Raw genomic sequence first — 26,947 nt, forward strand, 5'->3', positions numbered from 1 at the left:
ATCCTCTTCCCCGCATTCCTTCAGTGATTGAGTCAATGCATGGGCCCGTTTTTTCACCAAATTAGACCTCAGGAGTGCCTACAACCTGGTGCGTATTCGGGAAGGGGATGAGTGGAAAACATCATTCAGCACAACCTCGGGGCATTATGAATACCTGGTGATGCTCTACGGTTTGATGAATGCTCCATCCGTTTTCCAGTCCTTTGTGAACGAGGTGTTTCGGGACATGCTTGGTCGCGGTGTGGTGGTCTACATCGATGACATCCTGGTGTATTCCGCTACGTGTGCCGAGCATGTGTCCCTGGTTCGCAAGGTACTGGTCTGACTGCTGGAAAATGATATTTATGCCAAGGCAGAGAAGTGTGAGTTTTTCCAGCAGTCAATCTCCTTCCTCGGATACCGCATTACTACCACAGGTGTGGAGATGGAGGGAGATCGCATTTCAGCCGTGCGTAATTGGCCGACTCCAACCACGGTTAAGGAGGTGCAGCGCTTCCTTGGCTTTGCCAACTACTATCAGAGGTTTATTCGGGGCTTTGGCAAGGTCACAGCTCCCAATACCTCCTTGTTGAAGGGTGGGCCGTCCCGGCTCCGCTGGTCTGCTGAGGTCTGTTCACCTCAGCCCCGGTACTGGCTCACCCCGATCCATCACTACCGTTCGTAGTGGAGGTGGATGCGTCCGAGGTAGGGATAGGCGCTGTCTTATCCCAACGCTCGGGCACGCCACCCAAGCTCCGCCCCTGTGCCTTCTTTTCGAAGAAGCTCAGCTCGGCGGAGCAGAACTACGACGTTGGTGATCGGGAGCTGCTGGTTGTTGTCCGAGCTTTGACGGTGTGGAGGCATTGGCTCGAAGGGGCGAAACACCCTTTCCTCGTCTGGACAGACCACCGTAACCTGGAGTACATTCGGGCAGCGAGGAGGCTGAATCCTCGCCAGGCCAGGTGGGCCCTCTTCTTCACCCGTTTTGATTTCACACTCTCATACATTCCGGGTACGAAGAACGTTAAGGCAGACGCACTGTCTCAGCTGTATGACACAGAGGAGAGGCACAGAGACAACACCCCCATACTCCCGGCCTCATGCATTGTGGCGCCAGTAGTGTGGGCGATGGACATGGATATAGCACAGGCATTACGCACAGATCCATCTCCACTGCAGTGTCCAGCTGGGCTGCAGTACCTGCCTGCGCCTATCTGTGATCGTCTGATCTACTGGGCACACACGTCACCCTCCTCTAGTCATCCAGGTATCAGTCGTACAATGCGCTGCCTGACCGAGAAGTACTGGTGGCCTACCTTGGCTAAGGACGTGAGGGTGTATGTTTCTTCCTGCTCAGTGTTTGCCCAGAGTAAGGCACCTAGGCACCTCCCAGCGGGTAAGCTACAACCTTTACCAGTTCCACAACGACCATGGTCTCAGCTTAGTATTGATTTTCTTACTGATCTTCCCCTCTCCCAAGGTAACACACTATCCTGGTCGTTGTGGATCGCCTTTCAAAGTCCTGCCGCCTCCTTCCTCTGCCCGGGCTCCCCACGGCCCTACAAATTGCGGAGGCTCTGTTTACTCACGTCTTCTGGCACTACAGGGTACCAGAGGATATAGTGTCCGACTGAGGTCCCCAGTTCACGTCTAGAGTCTGGAAGGCATTCATGGAACGTCTGGGGTCTCGGTCAGCTTGACCTCTGGATTTCACCCCGAGAGTAATGGGCAGGTTGAAAGGGTCCAGACCGAGGCTCCTGCGGTGGATGACTGGTTTTGGTGCGTGGAGGAGTCTTGGGACGCTGCCTACATTCGCCTCCAGAGTGCTGTGCGTCGTCAGAAGGCGAACGCTGACCGGCACCGCAGGGAGGCCCTGGTTTTCGGGTCTGGCTCTCGACCCAGAATCTACCCCTCCGCCTGCCCTGCCGGAAGCTGAGCCCGCTGTTTGTGGGGCCATTTAAAGTCCTGAGGAGGATAAACGAGGTTACATATAGGTTGTTACTCCCCCTGATTACTGTATTAACCACTTGTTTCATGTTTCTCTCCTCAGGCCGGTGGTAGCTGGTCCGCTCCAGGAGTCTGAGGTGCGGGAGGTTCCTCCACCTCCTCTGGACATCGAGGGGGCCCCGGCGTACTCAGTCCGTTCCATACTGGATTCGAGGCTTCGGGTGGGGGGCCTTCAGTATCTCATGGAATGGTAGGGGTACGGTCCGGAGGAACGGTGCTGGGTCCCAAGGAGGGACATCCTCGATCTCTCCCTGTTGAGGGATTTCCACCGTCGCCATCCGACTCGCCCTGCTCTGCGTCCTCCTGGCCGTCCCCGGGGCCGGGGCCGGCGCACTGCTGGAGCCGCGCGTCAAGGTGGGGGGTACTGTCACGACTTCCGCCGAGGCTGCCTCCCCTCCTTGTTCGGGCAGGTTTCGGCGTTCTTCGTCACCGGCTTACTAGCTACTGCCGATCCCATTCTCATCACTCCACTTGTCATGTCTTGTCTTGTCAATCACACACACCTGGTGCTCATTCCCCTAATTAGTATGTATATAAGTGTTCCCTCTGTTCCCCTTGTCTTTGTGAGTGATTGTTTTATTGTGAGAGCGAGTAGCTCGGTTGAGCTACTCTTCCTGTTGTGATTGCCAAGGTGGAATATTTCCCTTGTGATAGTTTCGTTTTGACGCTGGGTGCGTTTTATTTATGTAAACGGAATAAACTCTGGACTTTGGTGTTTTACCTCCTGCGCCTGACTCCTTCATTCACACTCCGTCACATAGGTCGAATTTTGGGTCGGAAAATCTGATTGGAGAGGGCACTTTTGGGACACGTGCCACATGGTCTTCTGGGAAACACTGGCAAAATGCAACGAACATTGTTGAGCTTCATCAGAAAACTTACCTCTGAACTGAAAATGTAAGAATAATACAGTAAGCTAAAATTTAGAAAAGCAGGTCACACAATAGATAACAAAACCTAGGATTAGAACTAAACAAAAAAAATGAAAGTGGTGAAGCACTCTGGAACCAATTATTTCCATCTTGCATGGTTCTGTTTGCCCTGAGCCAACTTTAACTGTGTAGGACAGATGCTATTTTCTTGGAGATTGGACAGTCCTGTAAAACATTTCCTGACTCCACATTGCTGCCCTTAGTTTGTCCTTTTGTTTGGGGCCACATCTATAAAAAAAATGCACCAAAACATTATCCAAGTGACCCATCAGGCTATCTATTGGAAGTGCACCGCATCATCATATCACATTATAGTCAATACTATGTGTGGCTATAAACAGTGTGAAAAATCTTAATCTACATTCAGGTTAACACAGTCAAGTATACATTGACTTTGGTTGCAACACTGGTTAGTTGAATAGTTCACACATCACACACAACATTAAGGTTGTGGTAGTCAGTTACAAGTAACTGCCTCTGATTCAATGAATAGTTTTTTCAATTTTTGTGCAAGTTATTTCTATCTGCCACTGTAAGCTAAAACTGTTTCGACAAAGAGACGATGGACACAATATACTGGTTCTTATGCATGTCATCAGCGCTCATCATTGTTTTTCAAGGTACCCCTCACAGTACAGTAAAATGTTACCTTATGAGTACAACAATCACTGTAGTGCACGTTACCTTTGTGTGGATCTGGTTTTCGATGCCCTCTTTCGGCCTCCTTCTTTATCCCTTCTACAACTCTCTGGGAAGTCTCCTTGGAAGGATCCCGGAATTTGTTGGGACTACCAGGTGGGCCTTTCACTAGGGATATCGGGATTGGGATAACACATGAGTTACAACACATTCTCATTTGATTTGATTTGATTTATTTTACAATTTAAAAACACAATTCAACCACACATTGTGGATACAATGCATTTAAAATCATTGAGTATAACACAAAAATTTTTTAACAACACTGCTGTTATGTCTTCCTCTGCCAATTTGCATTTGGCCTTGGGGCCCCGACATATTTCATCTAAGGCCAAAGGGGCCTTGCCTTAGAAAAATTATGTTCTGCAGGGCACCCCGAAGTACAACGTTTTGAAACGTTTTGAAATGGAAAACGAAAATGAGGTTCAATATGCTTCAAATCATTTTCTACTGTTCTGTGCCTACTGGCATCGACCCGGATCATACCTCTTTTGTAGCCTGAGGTGGAGGGTGGAGGTAGCATCTGCTTATAGGGCTGGTTGGAGTGGAGTGGGCCTGCATTCTCCCGGACGGCATCCAGCTTCTTCATCCCTGCTGCAGAAGCAGAACATCAGACAGGCATTCAGTGAGATGAAGTGAGAGCTAATGGCCACGTTCCAGGCTGACTACATTGCAGATGCATGCCAGATCTCAGAACGCTTGGATGGGTGTTTAACATGTCAGCTATCCACATCATATGATATCGCAATCTGATGCTTAACTGCACAGTCAATTACGTGGCACACAACCATTTGTTTTAGCAATGCAACATTTGCAATGCAGTTGGTCTTGAACGCAACCTACGTGTATGAAGGCCTTTGTTCCAGCCCTACACTAACCCAGCTGATTGAGTTTCTCAACGGTCAGCAGAATAAAGTATGTTAAAGTAGGGCTATAATAAAATCCTGCAGTGGTGGCCAACTGCACAGGAGGAGAGTTGGCCACAACTGCTGTAAGCTAAAATGCAACATTGGACAACGCATTTAAAAAAAGGTTATAATAAAATTGCACTTTTTCCACAAGTGTTGTCTGCTCCATTTGTTGTTTTTTATGACACATGACATGACCCAGCTCAGTAGTTGACCTGTCACAAACCTGTGTGTCTCTCCTTGCCAAGGTGTTCCGCCTCACTAAAACAGCAACTGGCCCAGTCTGGCATGAATTTACTACATTTTTGGTAGCATTTAGCCAGCCCATGTTTGCGTCCCAATTCTCTACCCTGCTGCCTTGTGTGTACACATGTTCACTTGCCTTCACGGATTTAAAAGGAAAAGACTGGTGCAAAGAATACGGTGGAAACTCCCTTTAACCCAGGGGTCTCAAACCCATGGCTCATGAGCCATATCAGGCCCGCAAAATGCTTTCTTGTGGGGTCCAGACTGATAGCTGATTCCTATTGGAATTAGGCTCTCAAAGGATTTTCTTTCTTTTGGAATCAACCCACATGCACAATTAAGTAAATTATTGAATATGCATTTTAGATCATGCTTTTAAATGCATGGGGAGGAGCGTCCACTTTGGGAGTGTACACTTCAGGAGAAAGGTAGATTATTTGGACGCCTAACCAGTGTTACACCATACCAACTCCTCTTCATCCCAATCAGTAGTCATATGTGACTATACAGTATATAGGGCAACCAGTGAGGAGTATTTGCCAGTTAACCAGGATTCAATTAGATAATGGAATGGCATGCAAGGCCAAAATAAAGTACTTTTATCTGTCGGCATGGTGATTAGTAGTCCACCTTTTGATTTTCACTTGCTCACAGGTGCAGCAATATGAATGAAAAATTGCACTCATTGTTTACTTTATATAATTAGCCAAATATGGCATGGTAACAATGTATTTATATTCGATTGGATTTCAACATGAAACAAGTATTTATGCTCTGAGCAGTCTGGGGCAAGCCCACAAGTTACATTTCTCTGACCAGAAAATCTCCAAATCGGGAAAAGGTTATTCTCAGACAAGAGCACTGCTAAAGCAGGTTAACAATGCCTAAAAAAAACTGTTGATAATCCAGCCAAAACTGCCCAATAATCTACATCAAACAATAACGCAACACAACACTTTAATTACTTACGATTATCCACATAATAATGCAAATCAAATCCCATTTCAAAAGAGGTGACCGGATACGACGCCCAGGCTAAACGGTCCATTTCAAAGAGCAGGGCACCATTTCCGAAAGCAAGTGCATATTAGAATGGGAACAAACGCGGGATGGGAGATCACGGGAGGGAGTGAAAGCTACCAAGCGCACTTGACCCAGGGAGCAGGGATAGCAGGGAGAGCAGGGATTAGGCAGGGAGGCAGGCGTGGGCGGTAATCTGCATGCCACAGAGGCATCGTCCTCATATCAAGTTCAACTCTGCACACGACAAGGGCGGAAAATCCCAATCCCCATCGCTCCGCCTGGGGAGTGGTTTTAAAAACAATGTCAGGCGCGATCACATTGAAATTATGTTTTTTTTCTCAAAGAGATGGCAGTGTTAGTTGTGTACTGTAGGCCTCTGTATTACGCATGTAGTGGAAGCATGGGTTGTACATATTCTCTTTCCACAGGTACAATATTTGAGGGGAAATGTATTGTTGCTGGGTTGTTGGTGTTGGATGTGTGATTCAGATAGAACCTTGTGTATGGGCAAGGACATTGTGGAAAGACAGTGATCTAGCCGCAGGACGACTGTGAAACAAAGTCTTACAATGCCTTATGATCACATCATAATGCATTCTACCTAAATGCCTTAAGTAAAGTGTTACCAACATTTTTGCACCAGGCGGTAGTGACTGAAAAAGTTAAGTGAATGTCTAGCGACCCTAACCTAACCTACCCTGCCCCACACCTCCCGTTAAAGGTCTGATATACTGGACACTTAATTTTTGCTGAGCGTGAGACGCTATCATTCGTTTCAATATAACCTAGAACCTACAAAACTTAGCATAAAATTATGCTCTGGTTCTATTTTCAAGAATTTGAAGTGTGGCTCACGGCCAAAAACTCTTTATAAAGTGGCTCACACTCTGCTCACGATGGCAAAAGTAACAAGTCCAGTGTAGCAGCTAAAAATAAACTGTTTTTGTGACGCCTCATTGTGACACACATGTAAACCAACTGTTAAGGTTTCGTCTTACCTGGCACTTCCCCGTTGACGTGAGCCTTGAAGCGGGGACACATGGTTGTTTGTCTGGGCGCGTCCTCGCTGGAGACTGGGGTCCCCTCCAGGTTAGTGTAGAACAGGAGCAGTGGCTGGAAATGTCCCCGGATGCATTTAGAGGCCACGTCTTTCCACTTGGATCCGATCTAAGAAGAACATAGAAAGAACATAAAAGTGAAAATAATGTTTTAATGTGTGACTGACATGTTTGAGACTAAACGCTAAAGAATAGCAACTACTATGTTGACATACATGACGTTTTTATTTTCTTCATATATGTGAAGTAGAGAGAATTTACTGTGTCTTTCTATGTGTGTGGTGATTCCAAATGGTCTAGTGTTGTGTTTTTGATGGTGAGGCATAGACCTTGCATAACTGTCAGCTTAACGATGGATAGTTCAAGTAAGATGTTAAAATGGCTTCCATCTTTTGTGAACCTCTCCATTTTGCTTTCATGTTTCATCATTACAATTTGGCAGAGCTCTTGGGAGAGCCTTTAGTTGATTGCTGAGCTCAAAGGATAGCCCAGCTGTTAAAAGGAAAACAATGCTTTTACGGCTCCTGTCAAAGGAGTAATATTGAGTAATAATAACCCACTTTCTTTTATTCATTAAACACAGATTATATTTACCGGTCTGCAATGTTAAAGGGACATTATACTCCAAAATCAACATTTGTTCGATGTTTTTTAACCTAAAATATAGTCCAACGTCAAGATGAATCCATATCCCATGCCTTTGATTGTGTCAATCTATCTGTATGCCAACACCAAATGAATGGAAAAGATAAGCACTGAATAAGATCTGGAAATGATTTGGTCCTTATCTTTCCCATTCATTTGATGTGGCTAGATCTACTGAATTGATGGCCTGGGATTATTCTCAACATAAGGACCATTTTGAGGTTGTTTTCAAAGTTTTTCACTTTTGACATGACTTCTGCAACATCTGCACAGATAACCTATAAGATATTAGAAGCATTTTTCTAAATTAAATTGAAACATTCCTTTTTCAAACAGACACCAACACATTCATTTGGACACTCACCTCTTTCACGGTGGCGTCATCAAAGAAGACCCATTTTGAGGACTTGGTGTGATAAGCGAATGCAGAGTAATGTTTGCTGGAGAAACAGATCATTCCCACGAGATGTAATTCACTCCTTTTGGCGTTCTCATCAGTGACCCGGTTGAACAGCTGAAATACGACATACATGAAATAGGACATACATGAAAGATGGCATACATGAACAATGACATACATACAGATGATCAATTAGGATAGGAATCTTCAAACAAGCAACCCTAATACAGCTATCCAGTCTGACTACTTTACAGACGCCTGCCAGATCTCACAACACCTGGATAGGATTTAGTCAGTCTGGAATGTGAACATAAACAGTGGACAATCATGTTGTCTCTCTGTGTGTGAGCTATTTCACATTTGGAGTGTGTTCATACTTTTGTTCTTTGATCATACTTTACAATATGTGTCCTTAATACCTATGCATTTACATGGTAGTTACAAAGGCAGGTACAGTGTAATTTCCATTACATATTGCTACATACTACTAACAATTGTTATACCTGATTGTGGCATGAATCAATTCTCGGATGTACGAATAATATCAAGGTCACGTTTTACAATAAGTGTCCCTAACACCTACAGTATGTATTTACATGGTACTTACATAGGCAGGTGCAGGCAGTGTAATTATAGTGTAGGCACACATTGTAACATATAACTTACATCTGTTATACCTGTTAAAACACTACACCTAAAGTTGCCCCAATACCTGTAATTACACAGTAATAACTGTAGTAACAACATTGTAGTTACACAGAAACTGCTGTCAGCTTTTCCTGATTTGTTTATCTCTTGTTATCATATGTTGAAAACAAGCAATTTAGTAATATCTCACATATATGCAAATATTTGATTTGGTGTTTTTTGTTTTCTTTCATGATACGATAAGATCTGAATTTTAAAGTTGCAGTCCTCAAAATGGAGACTTAGCTACTTTATTTTAGCAGTTAAAATGAGAAACTGAAAATCTTACAGATTGAGCTTTTAAAGATAATATACTGAAGATTTGCCTCTGGGGGTGCTTTTGAAACCAAAAGGGTCCACTAAATGGAATAAAATATTGTGCAGAAATTACATAATTGAGAAAAAGCTTATATTGTAACAGTAAAAAATATTGTAAAATGAAGCATTGTGTGGTTGAATGGGATTGGGGTGCTGTGTGGGTCAGTTGGTAGATCATGGTGCTTGCAATGCCCAGGATTGTGGGTTCAAATTTTGCACTGGGTGTCACACCCTGATCTGTTTCACCTATCTTTGTGATTGTCTCCACCCCCCTCCAGGTGTCGCCCATCTTCCCCATTATCCCCAGTGTATTTATACCTGTGTTCTCTGTTTGTCTGATGCCAGTTCGTTTTGTTTCGTCAAGACTACCAGCATTTTTCCCCTTGTCCTGGCTTTCTCAAGTTCCTGTTTTCTAGTTTTCCCGGTTTTGACCATTCTGCCTGCCCTGACCCTGAGACTGCCTGCCGTTCTGTACCCTTTGGACTCTGATCTGGATTACTGAACTTTTGCCTGCAAACTTCCCCTGACCTGTCGTTTGCCTGCCCTCTGTTTTTGTAATAAACTTCTGTTACTTCGACACTGTCTGCATCTGGGTCTACTCCTGAAACTTGATACTGGGGCCACCCATACAAAAATGTTTGCTGCATGACTAAGTTGCTTTGGATAAAAGAGTCTGCTAAATGGTATATATATTGTTATTATTATTATTATTATTATTATTATTATTGTTAACTTATCCTGTATTATTATTATTATTGTTATTATTAAAATAATTTGAGGTAAACAATTAGTGACTAAACTTCCATTGTGTATTTTTAACTCTTACCCCCGAGAGGTTGAGATGTGGACCCAGTGACCTCACCACGTCCTCTGTAAGGTCAGACTGCTCTGCGTCCCACACAAAGCCAATGGTGACGATCTCTGGGCAGTTCATGAGAACCCGACGGATCTTGATGCTCTGGCCACAGTTGCTCTGCAAAGAAGATGAGAAACTATCATCCAGGAGAGATAATTAAAAACAGAAATCTATATATAAATCTATGTATTTTATTCCAGAAACCTGGTCAACTTTGCCATGAAACATGTTGCATCTTATGGGAATCATAAACTATAATATATACAGAACTATGGTAGCGCTTTATAATAACTCCACGTAATAAAGCATTTATAATGGATTAGTAAATTGTTTCTTAATTTATGAATCTTTACTCCCACATTTGTAAATGTTAGTAACCTAGTGATTCACACATTTATAAACAACTTTTAAAGTATTTAATATTGATTCATAAGATGTTTAATATAGGTCCTTATAAATCATTTACTAATCGTTAGTTAAGTATTTTTGTGTGGCCTCATCTAAAGTGCGGGCTATATACAGTACCAGTCGAAAGTTTGGACACACCTACTCATTCAAGTTTATTTTATTTTTTTACTATTTTCTACATTGTAGAATAATAGTGAAGACATCAAAACTATGAAATAACATTTATGGAATCATGTAGTAACCAAAAAAGTGTTAAACAAATCAAAATATATTTTCGATTTTGATTCTTCGAAGTAGCCACCCTTTGCCTTGATGACAGCTTTGCACACACTTGGCATTCTCTCAACCAGCTTCACCTGGAATGCTGGCTGCTTTTCCTTCACTCTGTGGTCCGACTCATCCCAAACCATCTAAATTGGGTTGAGGTCGGGTGATTGTGGAGGCCAGGTCGTCTGATGCAGCACTCCATCACTCTCCTTCTTGGTCAAATAGCCCTTACACAGCCTGAAGGTGTGTTGGGTCATTGTCCTGTTGAAAAACAAATGATAGTCCCACTAAGTGCAAACCTGGATGGGATGGCGTATCGCTGCAGAATGCTATGGTAGCCATGCTGGTTAAGTGTGCCTTGAATTCTAAATAAATCACCAACAGTGTCACCAGCAAAGCACCCCCACACCATCACACCTCCTCCTCTATGCTTCACGGTGGGAACCACACATGCAGAGATCATCCGTTCACCTACTCTGCATCTCACAAAGTCCCTGCGGTTGGAACCAAAAATCTCAAATTTGGACTCATCAGATCAAAGGACAGATTTCCACCGGTCTAATGTCCATTGCTCGTGTTTCTTGGCACAAGCAAATCTCTTCTTCTTATTGGTGTCCTTTAGTAGTGTTTTTTTTGCAGCAATTCGACCATGAAGGCCTGATTCACGCAGTCTCATCTGAACAGTTGATGTTGAGATGTGTCTGTTACTTGAACTCTGTGAAGCATTTATTTGGGCTGCAATCTGAGGTGCAGTTAAAAGTTAACTAATGAACTTATCCTCTGCAGCAGAGGTAACTCTGGGTCTTCCTTTCATGAGAGCCAGTTTCATCATAGCGTAATGATGGACTGTCGTTTCTCTTTGATAATTTGAGCTTTTCTTGCCATAATATGGACTTGGTCTTTTACCAAATAGGGTTATCTTCTGTATACCACCCCTACCTTGTCAAAACACAACTGATGGGCTCAAACGCATTAAGAAGGAAATAAATTCCACAAATTAACTTTTTACAAGGCACACCTGTTAATTGAAATGCATTCCAGGTGACTACCTCATGAAGCTGGTTGAGAGAATGCCAAGAGTGTGCAAAGCTGTCATCAAGGCAAAAGGTGGCTACTTAAATATTAAATATATTTTGATTTGTTAAAACACTTTTTTTGGTTACTGTCACGACTTCCGCCGAGGCTACCTCCCCTCCTTGTTCGGGCAGGCTTCGGCGTTCGTCGTCACCGGCTTACTAACCACTGCCGCCCCAATTATCATCACATTTATCTTGTCTTGTCAATCACACACACCTGGTTCTAATCCCCTCATTAGTCCTTGTATAAGTGTTCTCTCTGCCCCCTTGTCCTTGTGGGTGATTGTTTGTATGTGAGAGTAGTGTAGCTCGGTGGAGCTACTCGTACCATTTTTGTTGCCAGGGTAGATATTTCCCCTGTGCCTATGTATTGTTGGAGATACTGTTACAGTGTATTGCCAGGGTAGATAGTTTCCCCTGTGCCTGTTTCGTTTGTCGCTATTCCAGCGTATTTTCTGCAACGAAGGAATAAACTCTGTATTTGGTGATTACCCTCCTGCGCCTGACTCCTTTCCATCACACTCATCACAGAATCACCCACCCTGGTTCAGAGCCCTCTGCTGCGTATTGTACCCTACCTATCCACTTTCCCGATCACATGGTAGTTCCCCAGTGTAAGGTGCTAGTCGACTCAGGCGCAGCTGGGAACTTTATGGACAGGGCATTCGCACGCCGTCAAGGCATTTAATTGGTTCCCCTATCCATTCCACTCCCCATCAGAGCACTTGATAGTCGACCATTAGGGTCCGGATTTGTTACGGAAGTCACTATACCAGTCACCATGATCACCCAGGAGACACATTGTGAGCATGTTATTTTTTCAATTATTGAGTCTCCTGCTTTCCCTGTGGTATTAGGTATCCCTTGGCTAGCACTCCAAAACCCCACCTTCTCATGGCCGCAGAGGGCTCTCACAGGGTGGTCGCAAGAGTGTCAGGATAGGTGTCTAGGTGTTTCCGTTGGTGCAACCACGGTGGAAAGTCCAGACGGTACCTCCACCGTGCGCATTCCCCCCGAATACCTCGGTTTGGCGCACGCGTTTTCCAAGACGCGTGCAACTAAATTACCACCTCATCGGGCGGGGGATTGCGCGATAAACCTTTGGGTAGACGCTGTACGCTGTCATGTGTACCCCCTGTCGCAGGCTGAAACGGAGGCTATGGAAACATACGTCACCGAGTCCCTGGGCCAGGGGTATATACGTCCCTCCACTTCACCCGCCTCCTCGAGTTTCTTCTTTGTGAAGAAGAAAGACAGCGGTCTGCGCCCGTGCATTTATAGATCACTGAACAAGGAGACGATTAGATTTAGTTATCCTCTCCCCTCATTCCTTCAGTGATTGAATCAATGCATGGGGTGCGCTTCTTCACTAAGCTAGATCTCAGGAGTGCATACAACCTGGTGCGTGTTCGGGAATGGGATGAGTGGAAGACAGCATTCAGCACAACCACGGGGCATTATGAATACCTGGTGATGCCCTACGGTTTGATAAATGCTCCATCCGTCTTCCAGTCCTTTGTGAACAAGGTGTTTCGGGACATGCTTGGTCGCGGTGTGGTGGTCTACATCGATGACATCCTGGTGTATTCCGCTACGCGCCGAGCATGTGTCCCTGGTGCGCAAAGTGCTGGCCCGACTGTTGGAAAATTACCTTTATGCAAATGCAGAGAAGTGTATGTTTTTCAGCAGTCCGTCTCCTTCCTCGGATACCGCATTACCACCTCAGGTGTGGAGATGGAGGGAGATCACATTTCAACTGTGCGTAATTGGCCGACTCCAACCACGGTAAAGGAGGTGCAGCGCTTCCTTGGCTTTGCCAACTACTATTGGAGGTTTATCCAGGGCTTTGGCAAGGTCGCAGCTCCCATTACATCCCTGTTGAAGGGTGGGCCGTCCCGGCTCCGCTGGTCTGCTGAGGCTGACCTGGCCTTCAGGAGACTGCGGGGTCTGTTCACCTCAGCCCTGGTACTGGCCCACCCCGATCCATCACTACCGTTCGTAGTGGAGGTGGATGCATCCGAGGTAGGGATTGGCACTGTCCTGTCCCAACTCTCGGGCACGCCACCCAAGCTCCGCCCCTGTGCCTTCTTCTCTAAGAAGCTCAGCCCGGCAGAGCAGAACTACGACGTTGGTGATCGGGAGCTGTTGGCTGTTGTCCGAGCTTTGACCGTGTGGAGGCATTGGCTCGAAGGGGCGAAACACCCTTTCCTCGTCTGGACGGACCACCGTAACCTGGAGTACATCCGGGCAGCAAGGATGCTGAATCCTCGCCAGGCCAGGTGGGCCCTATTCTTCACCCGGTTTGATTTTACACTATCATACATTCCGGGTACGAAGAACGTGAAGGCAGACGCACTGTCCCGGCTGTATGACACAGAGGAGAGGCCCAGAGACAACACCCCCATTCTCCCGGCCTCCTACATTGTGGCGCCGGTAATATGGGCGATGGACGCGGATATAGAGCAGGCATTACGCACAGATCCATCCCCACCTCAGTGTCCAGCTGGGCTGCGGTACGTGCCTGCTCTTATCTGTGATCGTCTGATCTTCTGGGCACACACTTCACCCTCCTCTGGTCACCCAGGTATTGGTCGTACAGTGCATTGCTTGATCGGAAAGTACTGGTGGCCTACCTTGGCTAAGGACGTGAGGGTGTACGTCTCCTCCTGCTTGGTGTGCACCCAGAGTAAGGCACCTAGGCACCTTTCAACGGGTAAGTTACAACCTTTACCAGTTCCACAACGACCATGGTCTCACCTTAGTATTGATTTCCTGACTGATCTTCCCCTCTCCCAAGGTAACACTACCATCCTAGTCGCTGTGGACCGCTTTTCCAAGTCCTGCCGCCTCCTTCCTCTGCCCAGTCTCCCCACGGCCCTGCAGACTGCGAAGGCCCTGTTCACTCACGTCTTCCGGCACTACGGGGTGCCAGAGGATATAGTGTCCGACCGAGGTCCCCAAGGTTTGGAAGGCGTTCATGGAACATCTGGGGGTCTCGGTCAGCCTGACCTCTGGGTTCCACCCAGAGTCAAATGGGCAGGTGGAACGGGTAAATCAGGATGTGGGTAGGTTCCTGCGGTCCTACTGCCAGGACCGGCCGGGGGAGTGGTCGGTATTCTTGCCATGGGCAGAATATGCCCAGAACTCTCTCCGCCACTCCTCTACTAACCTAACACCATTCTAATGTGTTTTAGGTTACCAACCGGTTCTGGCACCGTGGCACCAGAGCAAGACCGAGGCTCCTGCGGTGAATGACTGGTTTCGGCGTGCGTCGTCAGAAGGCCAACGCTGACCGACACCGCAGTGAGTCCCCGGTCTTCGTACCGGGGGATCGGGTCTGGCTCTCGACCTGGAATCTGCCCCTCCGCCAGCCCTGTCGGAAGCTGAGCCCACGGTTTGTGGGGCCGTTCAAAGTCCTGAGGAGAATCAACGAGGTCACGTATAGGTTATTACTTCCCCCTGATTACCGTATTAACCCCTCGTTTCATGTGTCTCTCCTCAGGCCGGTGGTGGTTGGTCCGCTCCAGGAGTCTGAGGTGCGGGAGGTTCCTCCACGTCCTCTGGACATCGAGGGGGCCCCGGCGTACTCTGTCCGTGCCATCCTGGATTCGAGGCGTCGTGTGGGGGGCCTTCAGTACCTCGTGGAGTGGGAAGGGTACGGTGAGGGATATCCTCGATCCCTCACTGTTGCGGGATTTTCACCGTCGCCATCTGGCTCGCCCTGCTCCGCGTCCTCCTGGCCGTCCCCGAGGCCGGGGTCGGTGCGCTGCTGGAGCTGCACGTCAAGGGGGGGGGGGGGGGTATTGTCACGACTTCCGCCGAGGCTGCCTCCCCTCCTTGTTCGGGCAGGCTTCGGCGTTCGTCGTTACCGGCTTACTAACCACTGCCGCCCCAATTATCATCACATTTGTCTTGTCTTGTCAATCACATACACCTGGTTCTAATCCCTCATTAGTCCTTGTATAAGTGTTCCCTCTGCCCCCTTGTCCTTGTGGGTGATTGTTTGTATTTGAGAGTAGTGGAGCTCGGTGGAGCTACTCGTACCATTTTTGTTGCCAGGGTAGATATTTCCCCTGTGCCTATGTATTGTTGGAGATACCGTTACAGTGTATTGCCAGGGTAGATAGTTTCCCCTGTGCCTGTTTCGTTTGTCGCTATTCCAGCATATTTTGTGTAACGAAGGAATAAACTCTGTATTCGGTGATTACCCTCCTGCACCTGACTCCTTTCCATCACACTCACCAAAGTTACTACATGATTCCATATGTGTTATTTCATAGTTTTTATGTCTTCACTAATATTCTACAATGTAGAAAATATGAATAATAAAGAAAAACCCTGGAATGAGTAGGTGTGTCCAAACCTTTGACTGGTACTGGATAGTTTATAAATACTTTATACATGTTTTGAGTGACCAGTGTAATTTATCACAGGACATGCCTTTGGTAGATATTCTAGCAGTACCTCCTTAAGGTCTCAAAATGGCCCCTAGAATATATCAATGGTTCAACAATAAACAAACAACACAGAGGACCTTTAAGAAAATATATTGAAAATTATTATAAAACAGTCACACTGTTAACGAAAATGCTAACATATGTGTTATTTGGAAGTGACTTTTCTACCAAAACCAAAGTGTGGATTGCAGTCACTCCTTTAGACAGTCAGCTAACCCAGAACTAGAACCTTGTGTAATTTGGTCAACTGCGTGATTAAGTTCTTGGTCCATTTGGGCGTGATTGACTGCCCTTCTTCCGCTAATTTTATACATGTAACATTTCTACCTGCAAATCATACATGTAACATTTCTACCTCAATCACATATCAGTAGTAATGAAGAAAGAATAATTGCTGTTGTGTGTCACTGTTTTATGATTATTTTGCATTCGCAAGGTTGACAGCATAAGCAAACCATTCCCATTACAACTCTTCCTCAAGCCCTTGCATCAGTTGTTTGACAACAGTTTCTGTGAATAAAATTGTCTATATATTTTCTTAAAGATCCTCTGTATTGTGTGATTATTGTTTAACTATTGATATGTTCTAGGGGCCATTTTGAGACCTTGAGGATCATCAGGTACTGCTGGAATGTCTACCAATGGCCATCTTTTTGTGAGAAATTACACTGGTAACTCAAAATATTTATGAAGTATAAAATAGCCCACTCTAAATGAGGCCACGCAAAAAGACTTAACTAATGATTAGTAAATGGTTTATAAGGACCTACCATAAACATATTTTAAATGGAGTAATGATGAATAAATGATGAATAAACTATTTACTAATACTTTATAAATGCTTTATTACGTGGAGTTATTCGAACTATTTGATTTTGGATGTGCTTGGCCTATGCCGTTAACTTAATTTACACTACCCTGAAATTATATTGTTATCAATGGTGAGCATTACTGTATGTTATTTTAACTACAATAACTTCTTAAAACGGAAAACATTTCAGACCTGTAAGTTCTTGCATTATTTCTGTACACATTTTTCTTAAATTATTCTTAATGTTGTTAATGTGAAACATGTAATAAAACTTTCATTACAGAAAATAAAGAAAATCGCTTTAATATCTAGCTTTACTAATCCTAAGTGATATGATTTTTTTATCCAGGAACAGTAGAAAGGGTTAATGGAACAAAGCACTTGCACCAGGGCTGACGCACATTGAAGTGGTATACCGGCGCTAGCCAATCGAGATGAGAGAGCAACTGAGGATAAGCCTTAACTGCTATTTATATCCCTAACACTAGTCTGGCAGCCTCTCGTTCAGGCCTGTTCCATCATAATGTCACATAGCAGAATACAGACAATAGAAATCAGCTCAATGCGGGTTTTAATAAAATACTGTCTGGATCTGCATTCACTTGCTTTGGGATACTGCAGGTAGCTATAATATATTGTTCTGATGGTCATATGTTAAGGGTTCAGTTCAATAAAAAAGTATTGTATTATTTACAGAGTAGCATTTACTGTGAAGATGTTTCCTATAGGTATTAAATCACAGAATGTTTTTGATACTGATAGAATAGCTGGTAGAATCCATTCATCGCTAGATCCTTTCCGTATTCAGAAGATGACAGTGATTTAGAAACAAATAAGCATCATGAACATTGCTACAGTAAGGGACTTTCACACAGTTCAAAAAGCACAATCACCCTCCACAACATGACCTGACTAACAGTAATTTTAATTATATTGAATCAAGTATTAAATAATGAAATCAGAACTACCAAATATCAAACAACATCGTGTACCCACTACCATGCTGTGTGCAGTCCTGGGTTCAAATACTATCTAAAATAATTTCAAAGACTTTAGCTGTGTTTGATTGAGCTTGTCTGGTGCAATGGAACCAATAGAAAAGTCTCAAACTTGCCAACACCGCCCACCTGACACTCCAGGCAGGCTAGAGCAAATGCTAAAAGTATTTGAAAGATTTTAAATATTATTTGAACCCAGGTCTGGCTGTGCGTATTATGGATCACAATGAAAATGAGCAAGCAACATACCGGACAGTTCCGTAGGTCACCAATGGTGTTTGCTGTCTGCAGCAATTCCCCGAACATGTCCGACCGGAGCCTGTCGTTCTTTCCTAGGACGCGGTCCACCTGTTGGCTGGGACACAGAGGGGACTGGATATGAGGGACGTCCTTCTGCACTGTAAATCACATAAGCCTTATCCAAAACTAACAGCAAGTGGAAGTGGAACAACCTATGTAGTGACCCCTTAACAGGCTAGCACGGTCACACTTTACATTAGTGCCTTACTGCCCTTTATTTCTGTAAATACAGTACAGTTACAGTAAAGTTATTACACCATACTGACACACTGTACTTACACACAAGTTATACAGTTATACAGTTATAATAGCATTGTGCAGTTGGAGTACTTTGTCACTAAAAGTTTTGTGGGACGACCTACTAGAGCAGTAGGTCCATTCTATTACTAGCTGTGCTTACACACCTGGTACAAAGCATTCACATTATTATAGTTATCATAGAATGCACTGTAATATGTTGCCAAGTCAATTCAAATCAAATATTTGTGGCATGCTTTGTAAACAACAGGTTTAGACTAACAGTGAAATGCTTACGTACGGGCTCTTCCCAACAAGGCAGAGAGAAAAATATAGAAAAATAATAACACAAGGAAAAATACACAATGAGTAACGATAACTTGGCTATACACTGAGTGAACAAAACATTAGGAACCCCTGCTCTTTCCATGACATAGACTAACCAGGTGAATACAGGTGAAAGCTATGATCGCTTATTGATGTCACCTGTTAAATCCACTTCAATCAGTGTAGCTGAAGGGGATGAGACAGGTTAAAGAAGGATTTTTAAGCCTTGAGACAATTGAGACATGGATTGTGTATGTGTGCCATTCAGAGGGTGAATGGCAAGACAAAATATTTAAGTGCATTTGAACGGGGTATGGTAGTAGTTGCCAGGCGCATCGGTTTGAGTGTGTCAAGAACTGCAACGCTGCTGGGTTTTTTACACTCAACAGTTTCCCGTGTGTATCAAGAACGGTCCACCACCCAAAGGACATCCAGGCAACTTGACACAACTGTGGGAAGCATTGGAGTCAACATGGGCCAGCATCAATGTGGAACACTTTCGACACCTTTCAGTCCATGCCCGACAAATTGAGGCTGTCGATGTGCAGGGGTACGAGTAATTGAAGTAGATACACTATATATACAAAGTATGCGAACACCCCTTCAAATTACTGGATTCGCTATTTCAGCTACACCCGTTGCTGACAGGTGTATAAAGTCGAGCACACAGCCATCTCCATAGACAAACATTTGCAGTAGAATGGCATTACTGAAGAGCTCAGTGACTTTCAACGTGGCACCGTCATAGGATGTCACCTTTCCATCAAGTCACTTTGTCAAATTTCTGCCCTGCTAGAGCTGCCCCGGTCAACTGTAGGTGCTGATACTGTGAAGTAGAAACGTCTAGGAGCAACAACGGCTCAGCCGCAAAGTGTTAGGTCACACAAGCTCACAGAACGGGACCGGCGAGTGCTGAAGCGCGTAGCGCGTAAAAAATAGTTTGTCCTCGGTTGTAACACTCACTACTGAGTTCCAAACTGCCTCTGGAAGCAACGTCAGCACAATAACTGTTCGTCGGGAGCAGCCGCACGCACACAAGCCTAAGATCACCATGCGCAATGTCAAGCATTGGCTGGAATGGTGTAAAGCTTGCCACCATTGGACTCTGGAGCAGTGGAAACGCGTTCTCTGGAGTGATTAATCACACTTCACCATCTGGCAGTCCGAATGACAAATCTGGGTTTGGCGGATGCCAGGAGAACGCCACCTGCCCCAATGCATGGTGCCAATTGTAAAGTTTGGTGGAGGAGGAATAATGGTTGTGGCTGTTTTTCATGGTTCGGGCTAAGCTCCTTAGTTCCAGTGAAGGGAAATCTTAACGCTACAGCATACAATGACATTCTAGACGATTCTGTGCTTCCAACTTTGTGGCAACAGTTTGGAGAAGGCCCTTTCCTGTTTCAGCATGACAATGGGCCCCATGCACAAAGTGAGGTCATACAGAAATGGTTTGTCGAGATCAGTGTGGAAGAACTTGACTGGCCTGCACAGAGCCCTGACCTCAACTCCATCGAACACCTTTGGGATGAATTTGTATGCCGACTGAGAGCAAGGCCTAATCGACCAACATCAGTGCCCGACCTCACTAATGCTCTTGTGGCAGAATGGAAGCAAGTCCCTGCAGCAATGTTCCAACATCTAGTGGAAAGCCTTCCCAGAAGAGTGGAGGTTGTTATAGCAGCAAAGGCGGGACCAACTCCATATAAATGCCCATGATTTTGGAATGAGATGTTCGACGAGCAGGTGTCCACATACATTTGGTCATGTAGTGTATGTAGCTATAGGTAGGGGTAAATTGACTAGGCATCAGGATAGATTATAAACAGTGGCAACAGCGTATGTGATGAGTCAAAAGAGTTAGAAGAGTTAGTGCAAAGAAGGTCAATGCAGATAGTCCGGGTAGCTATTTGTTTAACTACTTAGTAGTCTTATGGCTTGGGTGTAGAAGCTGTTTACGGTCCTGTTGGTTCCAGACTGGGTGCATCGGTACTGCTTGCCGTGCGGTAGCAGAGAGAAAAGTCTATGACTTGGGTGGTTGGTGTTTTTGTTAATTTTTAGGGCCTTCTTCTGACACCGCCTGGTATAGAGGTCCTGGATGGCAGGGAGCTCGGCCCCAGTGATGTACTGAGGATTTGAGGGCCCATGCCAAATGTTTCATCCTCCTGAGGGGGAAGAGGCATTGTCATGGCTTCTTCACGACTGTGTTGGTGTGTAAGGACCATGTTAATTTCTTAGTGATTTGGACAACAAGGAACTTGAAGCTCTCAACCCGTTCCACCACATGCCCTCCATTTCCTGTAGTCCACGATCAGCTTGTTTGTCCTGCTGATGTTGAGGGAGAGGTTGTTGTCCTGGCACCACACTGCCAGGTCACAGACCTCCTCTCTATAGGTGGTCTCATCGTCATCAGTGATCAGGCCTACCACCGTCGTGGTAGGGGCCGTGTTAAGGGGCCGGCATGGCAGATGTGTTGTTGCCTACCCTCACCACCTGGGAGATGCCTGTCAGGAAGTCCAGGATCCAAATCAAATCAAATCAAATTGTATTTGCCACATGCGCCGGATACAACAGGTGTAGACATTACAGTGAAATGCTTACTTACAAGGCCTTAACCAACAATGCAAAGTAAACATAAAAATATAAAAAATGTGAAGCAAAACAATTAACAAAAATAAAAAGCAAATAACTAAAGAGCAGCAGTAAAATAAAATAACAGTAGGGAGGCTATATACAGGGGGGTACCGGTGCAGAGTCAATGTGCGCGGGCACCGGCTAGTCGAGGTAATTGAGGTAATATGTACATGTGGGTAGGGTTAAAGTGACTATTCATAAATAATAAACAGAGTAGCAGCAGAGTAAAAAAGGGAGTGCAAATTGTCCAGGTAGCCATGATTAGCTGTTTAGGAGTTTTATGTCTTGGGGGTAGAAGCTGTTGAGAAGCCTTTTGGACCTAGACTTGGTGCTCTGGTACCGCTTGCCGTACGGTAGCAGAGAGAACAGTCTATGACTAGGGTGGCTGGAGTCTTTGACAATTTTGAGGGCCTTCCTCTGACACCGCCTGGTATAGAGGTCCTGGATGGCAGGAAGCTTGGCCCCAGTGATGTACTGGGCCGTACGCACTACCCTCTGTAGTGCCTTGCGGTCAGAGGCAGAGTAGTTGCCATACCAGGCGGTGATGCAACCAGTCAGGATGCTCTCGATGGTGCAGCTGTAGAGTTTTTTGAGGATCTGAGGACACATGCCAAATGTTTTCAGTCTCCTGAGGGGGAATAGGCTTTGTCGTGCCCTCTTCACGACTGTCTTGGTGTGTTTGGACCATGATAGTTCGTTGGTGATGTGGACAGCTCTCAACCTGTTCCACTACAGCCCCGTCGATGAGAGTGGGGGCGTGCTCAGTCCTCTTTTTTTTCCTGTAGTCCACAATCATCTCCTTTGTCTTGATCTCGTTGAGGGAGATGTTGTTATCCTGGCACCACATGGCCAGGTCTCTGACCTCCTCCTATAGGCTGTCTCATCGTTGTCGGTGATCAGGCCTACCACTGTTGTGTCGTCGGCAAACTTAATGAAGGTGTTGGAGTTCACCCATGCAGTCATGGGTGAACAGGGAGTACAGGAGGGGACTGAGCTCGCACCCCTAAGGGGCCCCCGTGTTGAGGATCAGCATGGCAGATGTGTTGTTACCTACCCTTACTACCTGGGGGGTGGCTCGTCAGGAAGTCCAGGATCCAGTTGCAGAGGGGTGTAAACACAAGTCCCAGGATCCTTAGCTTAGTGATGAGCTTTGAGGGCACTATGGTGTTGATTGCTGAGCTGTAGTCAATGAATAGCATTCTCACGTAGGTGTTCCTCTTGTCCAGGTGGGAAAGGGCAGTGTGGAGTGCAATAGAGATTGCATCATCAGTGGATCTGTTGGGGCGGTAAGCAAATGGGAGTGGGTCTAGGGTTTCTGGGATAATGGTGTTGATGTGAGCCATGACCAGCCTTTCAAAGCACTTCATGGCTACAGATGTGAGTGCTACGGGTCGGTAGTCATTTAGGCAGGTTATCTTAGTGTCCTTGGGCACAGGGACTATGGTGGTCTGCTTGAAACATGTTGGTATTACAGACTCAGTTAGGGACATGTTGAAAATGTCAGTGAAGACACTTGCCAGTTGGTCAGCACATGCTCGGAGTACACGTCCTGGTAATCCGTCTGGCCCTGCGGCCTTGTGAATGTTGACCTGCTTAAAAGTCTTACTCACATCGGCTATGGAGAGTGTGATCACATATTCATCGGGAATAGCTGGTGCTCTCATGCATGCTTCAGTGTTGCTTGCCTCGAAGTGAGCATAGGGCGGCAGGTAGCTTAGTGGGTAAGAGCGTTGTGCCAGTAACCGAAAGGTCGCTGGTTCTAATCCCCGAGCCGACTAGGTGAAAAATCTGTCGATGTGCCCTTAAGCAAGGCACTTAACCCTAATTGCTCCTGTAAGTCGCTCTGGATAAGAGCGTCTGCTAAATGACTAAAATGTAAATGTAAGCATAGAAGTGATTTATCTCATCTGGTAGGCTTGTGTCACTGGGCAGCTCGCGGCTGTGCTTCCCTTTGTAGTCTGTAATAGTTTTCAAGCCCTGCCACATCCGACGAGCATCAGAGCCGGTGTAGTATGATTCAATCTTAGTCCTGTATTGACTTTTTGCCTGTTTGATGGTTCGTCGGAGGGCATAGCGGGATTTCTTATAAGCATCCGGGTTAGAGTCCCGCTCCTTGAAAGCCGCAGCTCTAGCCTTTAGCTCAGTGCGGATGTTGCCTGTAATCCATGGCTTCTGGTTGGGATATGTACATACGGTCACTGTGGGGACGACGTCATCAATGCACTTATTGATGAAGTCAGTGACTGATGTGGCGTACTCCTCAATGCTATCTGAAGAATCCCGGAACATATTCCAGTCTGTGCTAGCAAAAAAGTCCTGTAGCTTAGCATCTGCGTCATCTGACCACTTTTTTATTAACCGAGTCACTGGTGCTTCCTGCTTTAGTTTTTGCTTATAAGCAGGAATCAGGAGGATAGAGTTATGGTCAGATTTGCCAAATGGAGGGCGAGGGAGAGCTTTGAATGCGTCTCTGTGTGTGGAGTAAAGGTGGTCTAGATTTTTTTTCTCCTCTGGTTGCACATTTACCATGCTGGTAGAAATTAGGTAGAATGGATTTAAGTTTCCCTGCATTAAAGTCCCCGGCCAGTAGGAGCGCTGCCTCTGGATGAGCATTTTCCTGTATACTTATGGGCTTATACAGCTCATTGAGTGCAGTCTTAGTGCCAGCATTGGTTTGCGGTGGTATATAGACAGCTACGAATAATATAGAAGAAAACTATCTTAGTAAATAGTGTGGTCTACAGCTTATCATGAGATACTCTACCTCAGGCGAGCAAAACCTTGAGGCTTCCTTAGTATTAGATTTTTTGCACCAGCTGTTGTTTACAAATATACACAGACCGCCACACTGTTCTATCCTCACGATGTAGCGCATATCCCGCCAGCTGTATGTTATCAATATCGTCGTTCAGCCACGACTCGGTGAAACATAAGATATTACCGTTTTGAATGTCCCGTTGGTAGGATAACCGTAATCCTAGGTCGTCTACCTTATTTTCAAATGATTGAACATTGGCTAATAGGATTGATGGAAGAGGCAGTTTACTCGCTCGCCGTCGGATCCTTACAAGGCACCCCGACCTACGTCCACGATATCTCCGTCTCTTTCTCATGCGAATGATGGGAATTTGGGCCTTGTTGGTTGTCTGTAGGATATCCTTTGCGTCCGACTCGTTGAAGAAAAAATCTTCGTCCAATACGAGGTGAGTAATCGCTGTCCTGATATCCAGAAGCTCTTTTTGGTCATAACAGACGGTGGCAGAAACATTATGTACAGAATAAATTACAAATAACGCCAAAAAACACACATAATTATTATTATTATTATTATAATACTAGAATTAGTTAGAGGGCTGTAAAACGGCAGCCATCTTCTCCGGCGCCATTATACACAATCCAGTTGCAGACGAAGGTGTTCAGTCCCAGGGTCCTGAGCTTAGTGATGAGCTTTGAGGGTACTATGGTGTTGAACGCTGAGCTGCAGTAAATGAACAGCATTCTCAAATAGTTGTTCCTCTTTTCCAGGTGGGAGAGGGCAGTGTGGAATGCAATAGAGATTGCGTCATACAGTGGGGAAAAAAAGTATTTAGTCAGCCACCAATTGTGCAAGTTCTCCCACTTAAAAAGATGAGAGAGGCCTGTAATTTTCATCATAGGTACACGTCAACTATGACAGACAAACTGAGGAAAAAAATCCAGAAAATCACATTGTAGGATTTTTAATGCATTTTTTTGCAAATTATGGTGGAAAATAAGTATTTGGTCACCTACAAACAAGCAAGATTTCTGGCTCTCACAGACCTGTAACTTCTTCTTTAAGAGGCTCTTCTGTCCTCCACTCGTTACCTGTATTAATGGCACCTGTTTGAACTTGTTATCAGTATAAAAGACACCTGTCCACAACCTCAAACAGTCACACTCCAAACTCCACTATGGCCAAGACCAAAGAGCTGTCAAAGGACACCAGAAACAAAATTGTAGACCTGCACCAGGCTGGGTAGACTGAATCTGCAATAGGTAAGCAGCTTGGTTTGAAGAAATCAACAGTGGGAGCAATTATTAGGAAATGGAAGACATACAAGACCACTGATAATCTCCCTCGATCTGGGGCTCCACGCAAGATCTCACCCCGTGGGGTCAAAATGATCACAAGAACGGTGAGCAAAAATCCCAGAACCACACGGGGGGACCTAGTGAATGACCTGCAGAGAGCTGGGACCAAAGTAACAAAGCCTACCATCAGTAACACACTACGCCGCCAGGGACTCAAATCCTGCAGTGCCAGACGTGTCCCCCTGCTTAAGCCAGTACATGTCCAGGCCCGCCTGAAGTTTGCTAGAGTGCATTTGGATGATCCAGAAGAGGATTGGGAGAATATCATATGGTCAGATGAACCCAAAATATAACTTTTTGGTAAAAACTCAACTCGTCGTGTTTGGAGGACAAAGAATGCTGAGTTGCATCCAAAGAACACCATACCTACTGTGAAGCATGAGGGTGGAAACATCATGCTTTGGGGCAGTTTTTCTGCAAAGGGACCAGGACGACTGATCCGTGTAAAGGAAAGAATGAATGGGGCCATGTATCGTGAGATTTTGAGTGAAAACCTCCTTCCATCAGCAAGGGCATTGAATATGAAATGTGGCTGGGTCTTTCAGCATGACAATGATCCCAAACACACCGCCCGGGCAACGAAGGAGTGGCTTCGTAAGAAGCATTTCAAGGTCCTGGAGTGGCCTAGCCAGTCTCCAGATCTCAACCCCATAGAAAATCTTTGGAGGGAGTTGAAATTCCGTGTTGCCCAGCGACAGCCCCAAAACATCACTGCTCTAGAGGAGATCTGCATGGAGGAATGGGCCAAAATACCAGCAACAGTGTGTGAAAACCTTGTGAAGACTTACAGAAAACGTTTGACCTGTGTCATTGCCAACAAAGGGTATATAACAAAGTATTGAGAAACTTTTGTTATTGACCAAATACTTATTTTCCACCATAATTTGCAAATTAATTCATTAAAAATCCTACAATGTGATTTTCTGGATATTTTTTTCTCATTTTGTCTGTCATAGTTGACGTGTACCTATGATGAAAATTACAGGCCTCTCTCATCTTTTTAAGTGGGAGAACTTGCACAATTGGTGGCTGGCTAAATACTTTTTTCCCCACTGTATGTGGATTTGTTGGGGTGGTATGTGAATTGGGGTGGGTCCAGGGTGTCTGGGATGATGGTGTTGATGTGAGCCATGACCAGCCTTTCAAAGCATTTCATGGCTACAGATGTGAGTGCTACAGGGCGATAGCCATTTAGACAGGTTATCTTGCCGTTATTGGGCACAGGGAATATGGTGGTATGCTTGAAACATGTAGTTATTACAGACTGGGTCAGGGAGAGGTTGAACATGTCAGTGAAAACACCCGCCAGCTGGTCAGAGCATGCTCTGAGTACGTGTCCTGGTAATCCGTCTGGCCCTGCGGCCTTGTGAATGCTAACCTGTTTAAAGGTCTTACTCACATCAGCTACGGAGAGCGAGACCACACAGTTGTCCAGAACTATTGGTGCTCTCATGCATGGTTCAGTGTTGCTTGCCTTGAAGCGAGCATAGAAGGCATTTAGCTCATCTGCTAGGCTTGTGTCACTGGGCAGCTCGCGGCTGGGTTTCCCTTTGAAATCTGTGAT

General features: G+C 45.4%; 1 protein-coding gene across 1 annotated transcript in view; it reads right to left on the reverse strand.

The window, feature by feature from the left end:
- usp53b (ubiquitin specific peptidase 53b) overlaps positions 1-26,947 on the reverse strand; it is a gene marked incomplete at its 3' end in the record, with an annotated part of 54,400 nt that overhangs the window by 22,654 nt on the left and 4,799 nt on the right. Inside the window, exons 4-9 of the mRNA XM_084155713.1 lie at positions 18,025-18,130; positions 9,729-9,875; positions 7,862-8,011; positions 6,793-6,961; positions 4,104-4,211; positions 3,603-3,725 (exon numbers count right to left, since the gene is read on the reverse strand). Coding sequence (XP_084011839.1) covers positions 3,603-3,725; positions 4,104-4,211; positions 6,793-6,961; positions 7,862-8,011; positions 9,729-9,875; positions 18,025-18,130 — 803 coding nt within the window. The remainder of the gene's footprint in view (positions 1-3,602; positions 3,726-4,103; positions 4,212-6,792; positions 6,962-7,861; positions 8,012-9,728; positions 9,876-18,024; positions 18,131-26,947) is intronic.

The sequence above is a fragment of the Coregonus lavaretus genome (genome assembly GCF_964263955.1).
Source record: "Coregonus lavaretus genome assembly, chromosome: 38".
Taxonomy (NCBI): Eukaryota; Metazoa; Chordata; class Actinopteri; order Salmoniformes; family Salmonidae; genus Coregonus; species Coregonus lavaretus.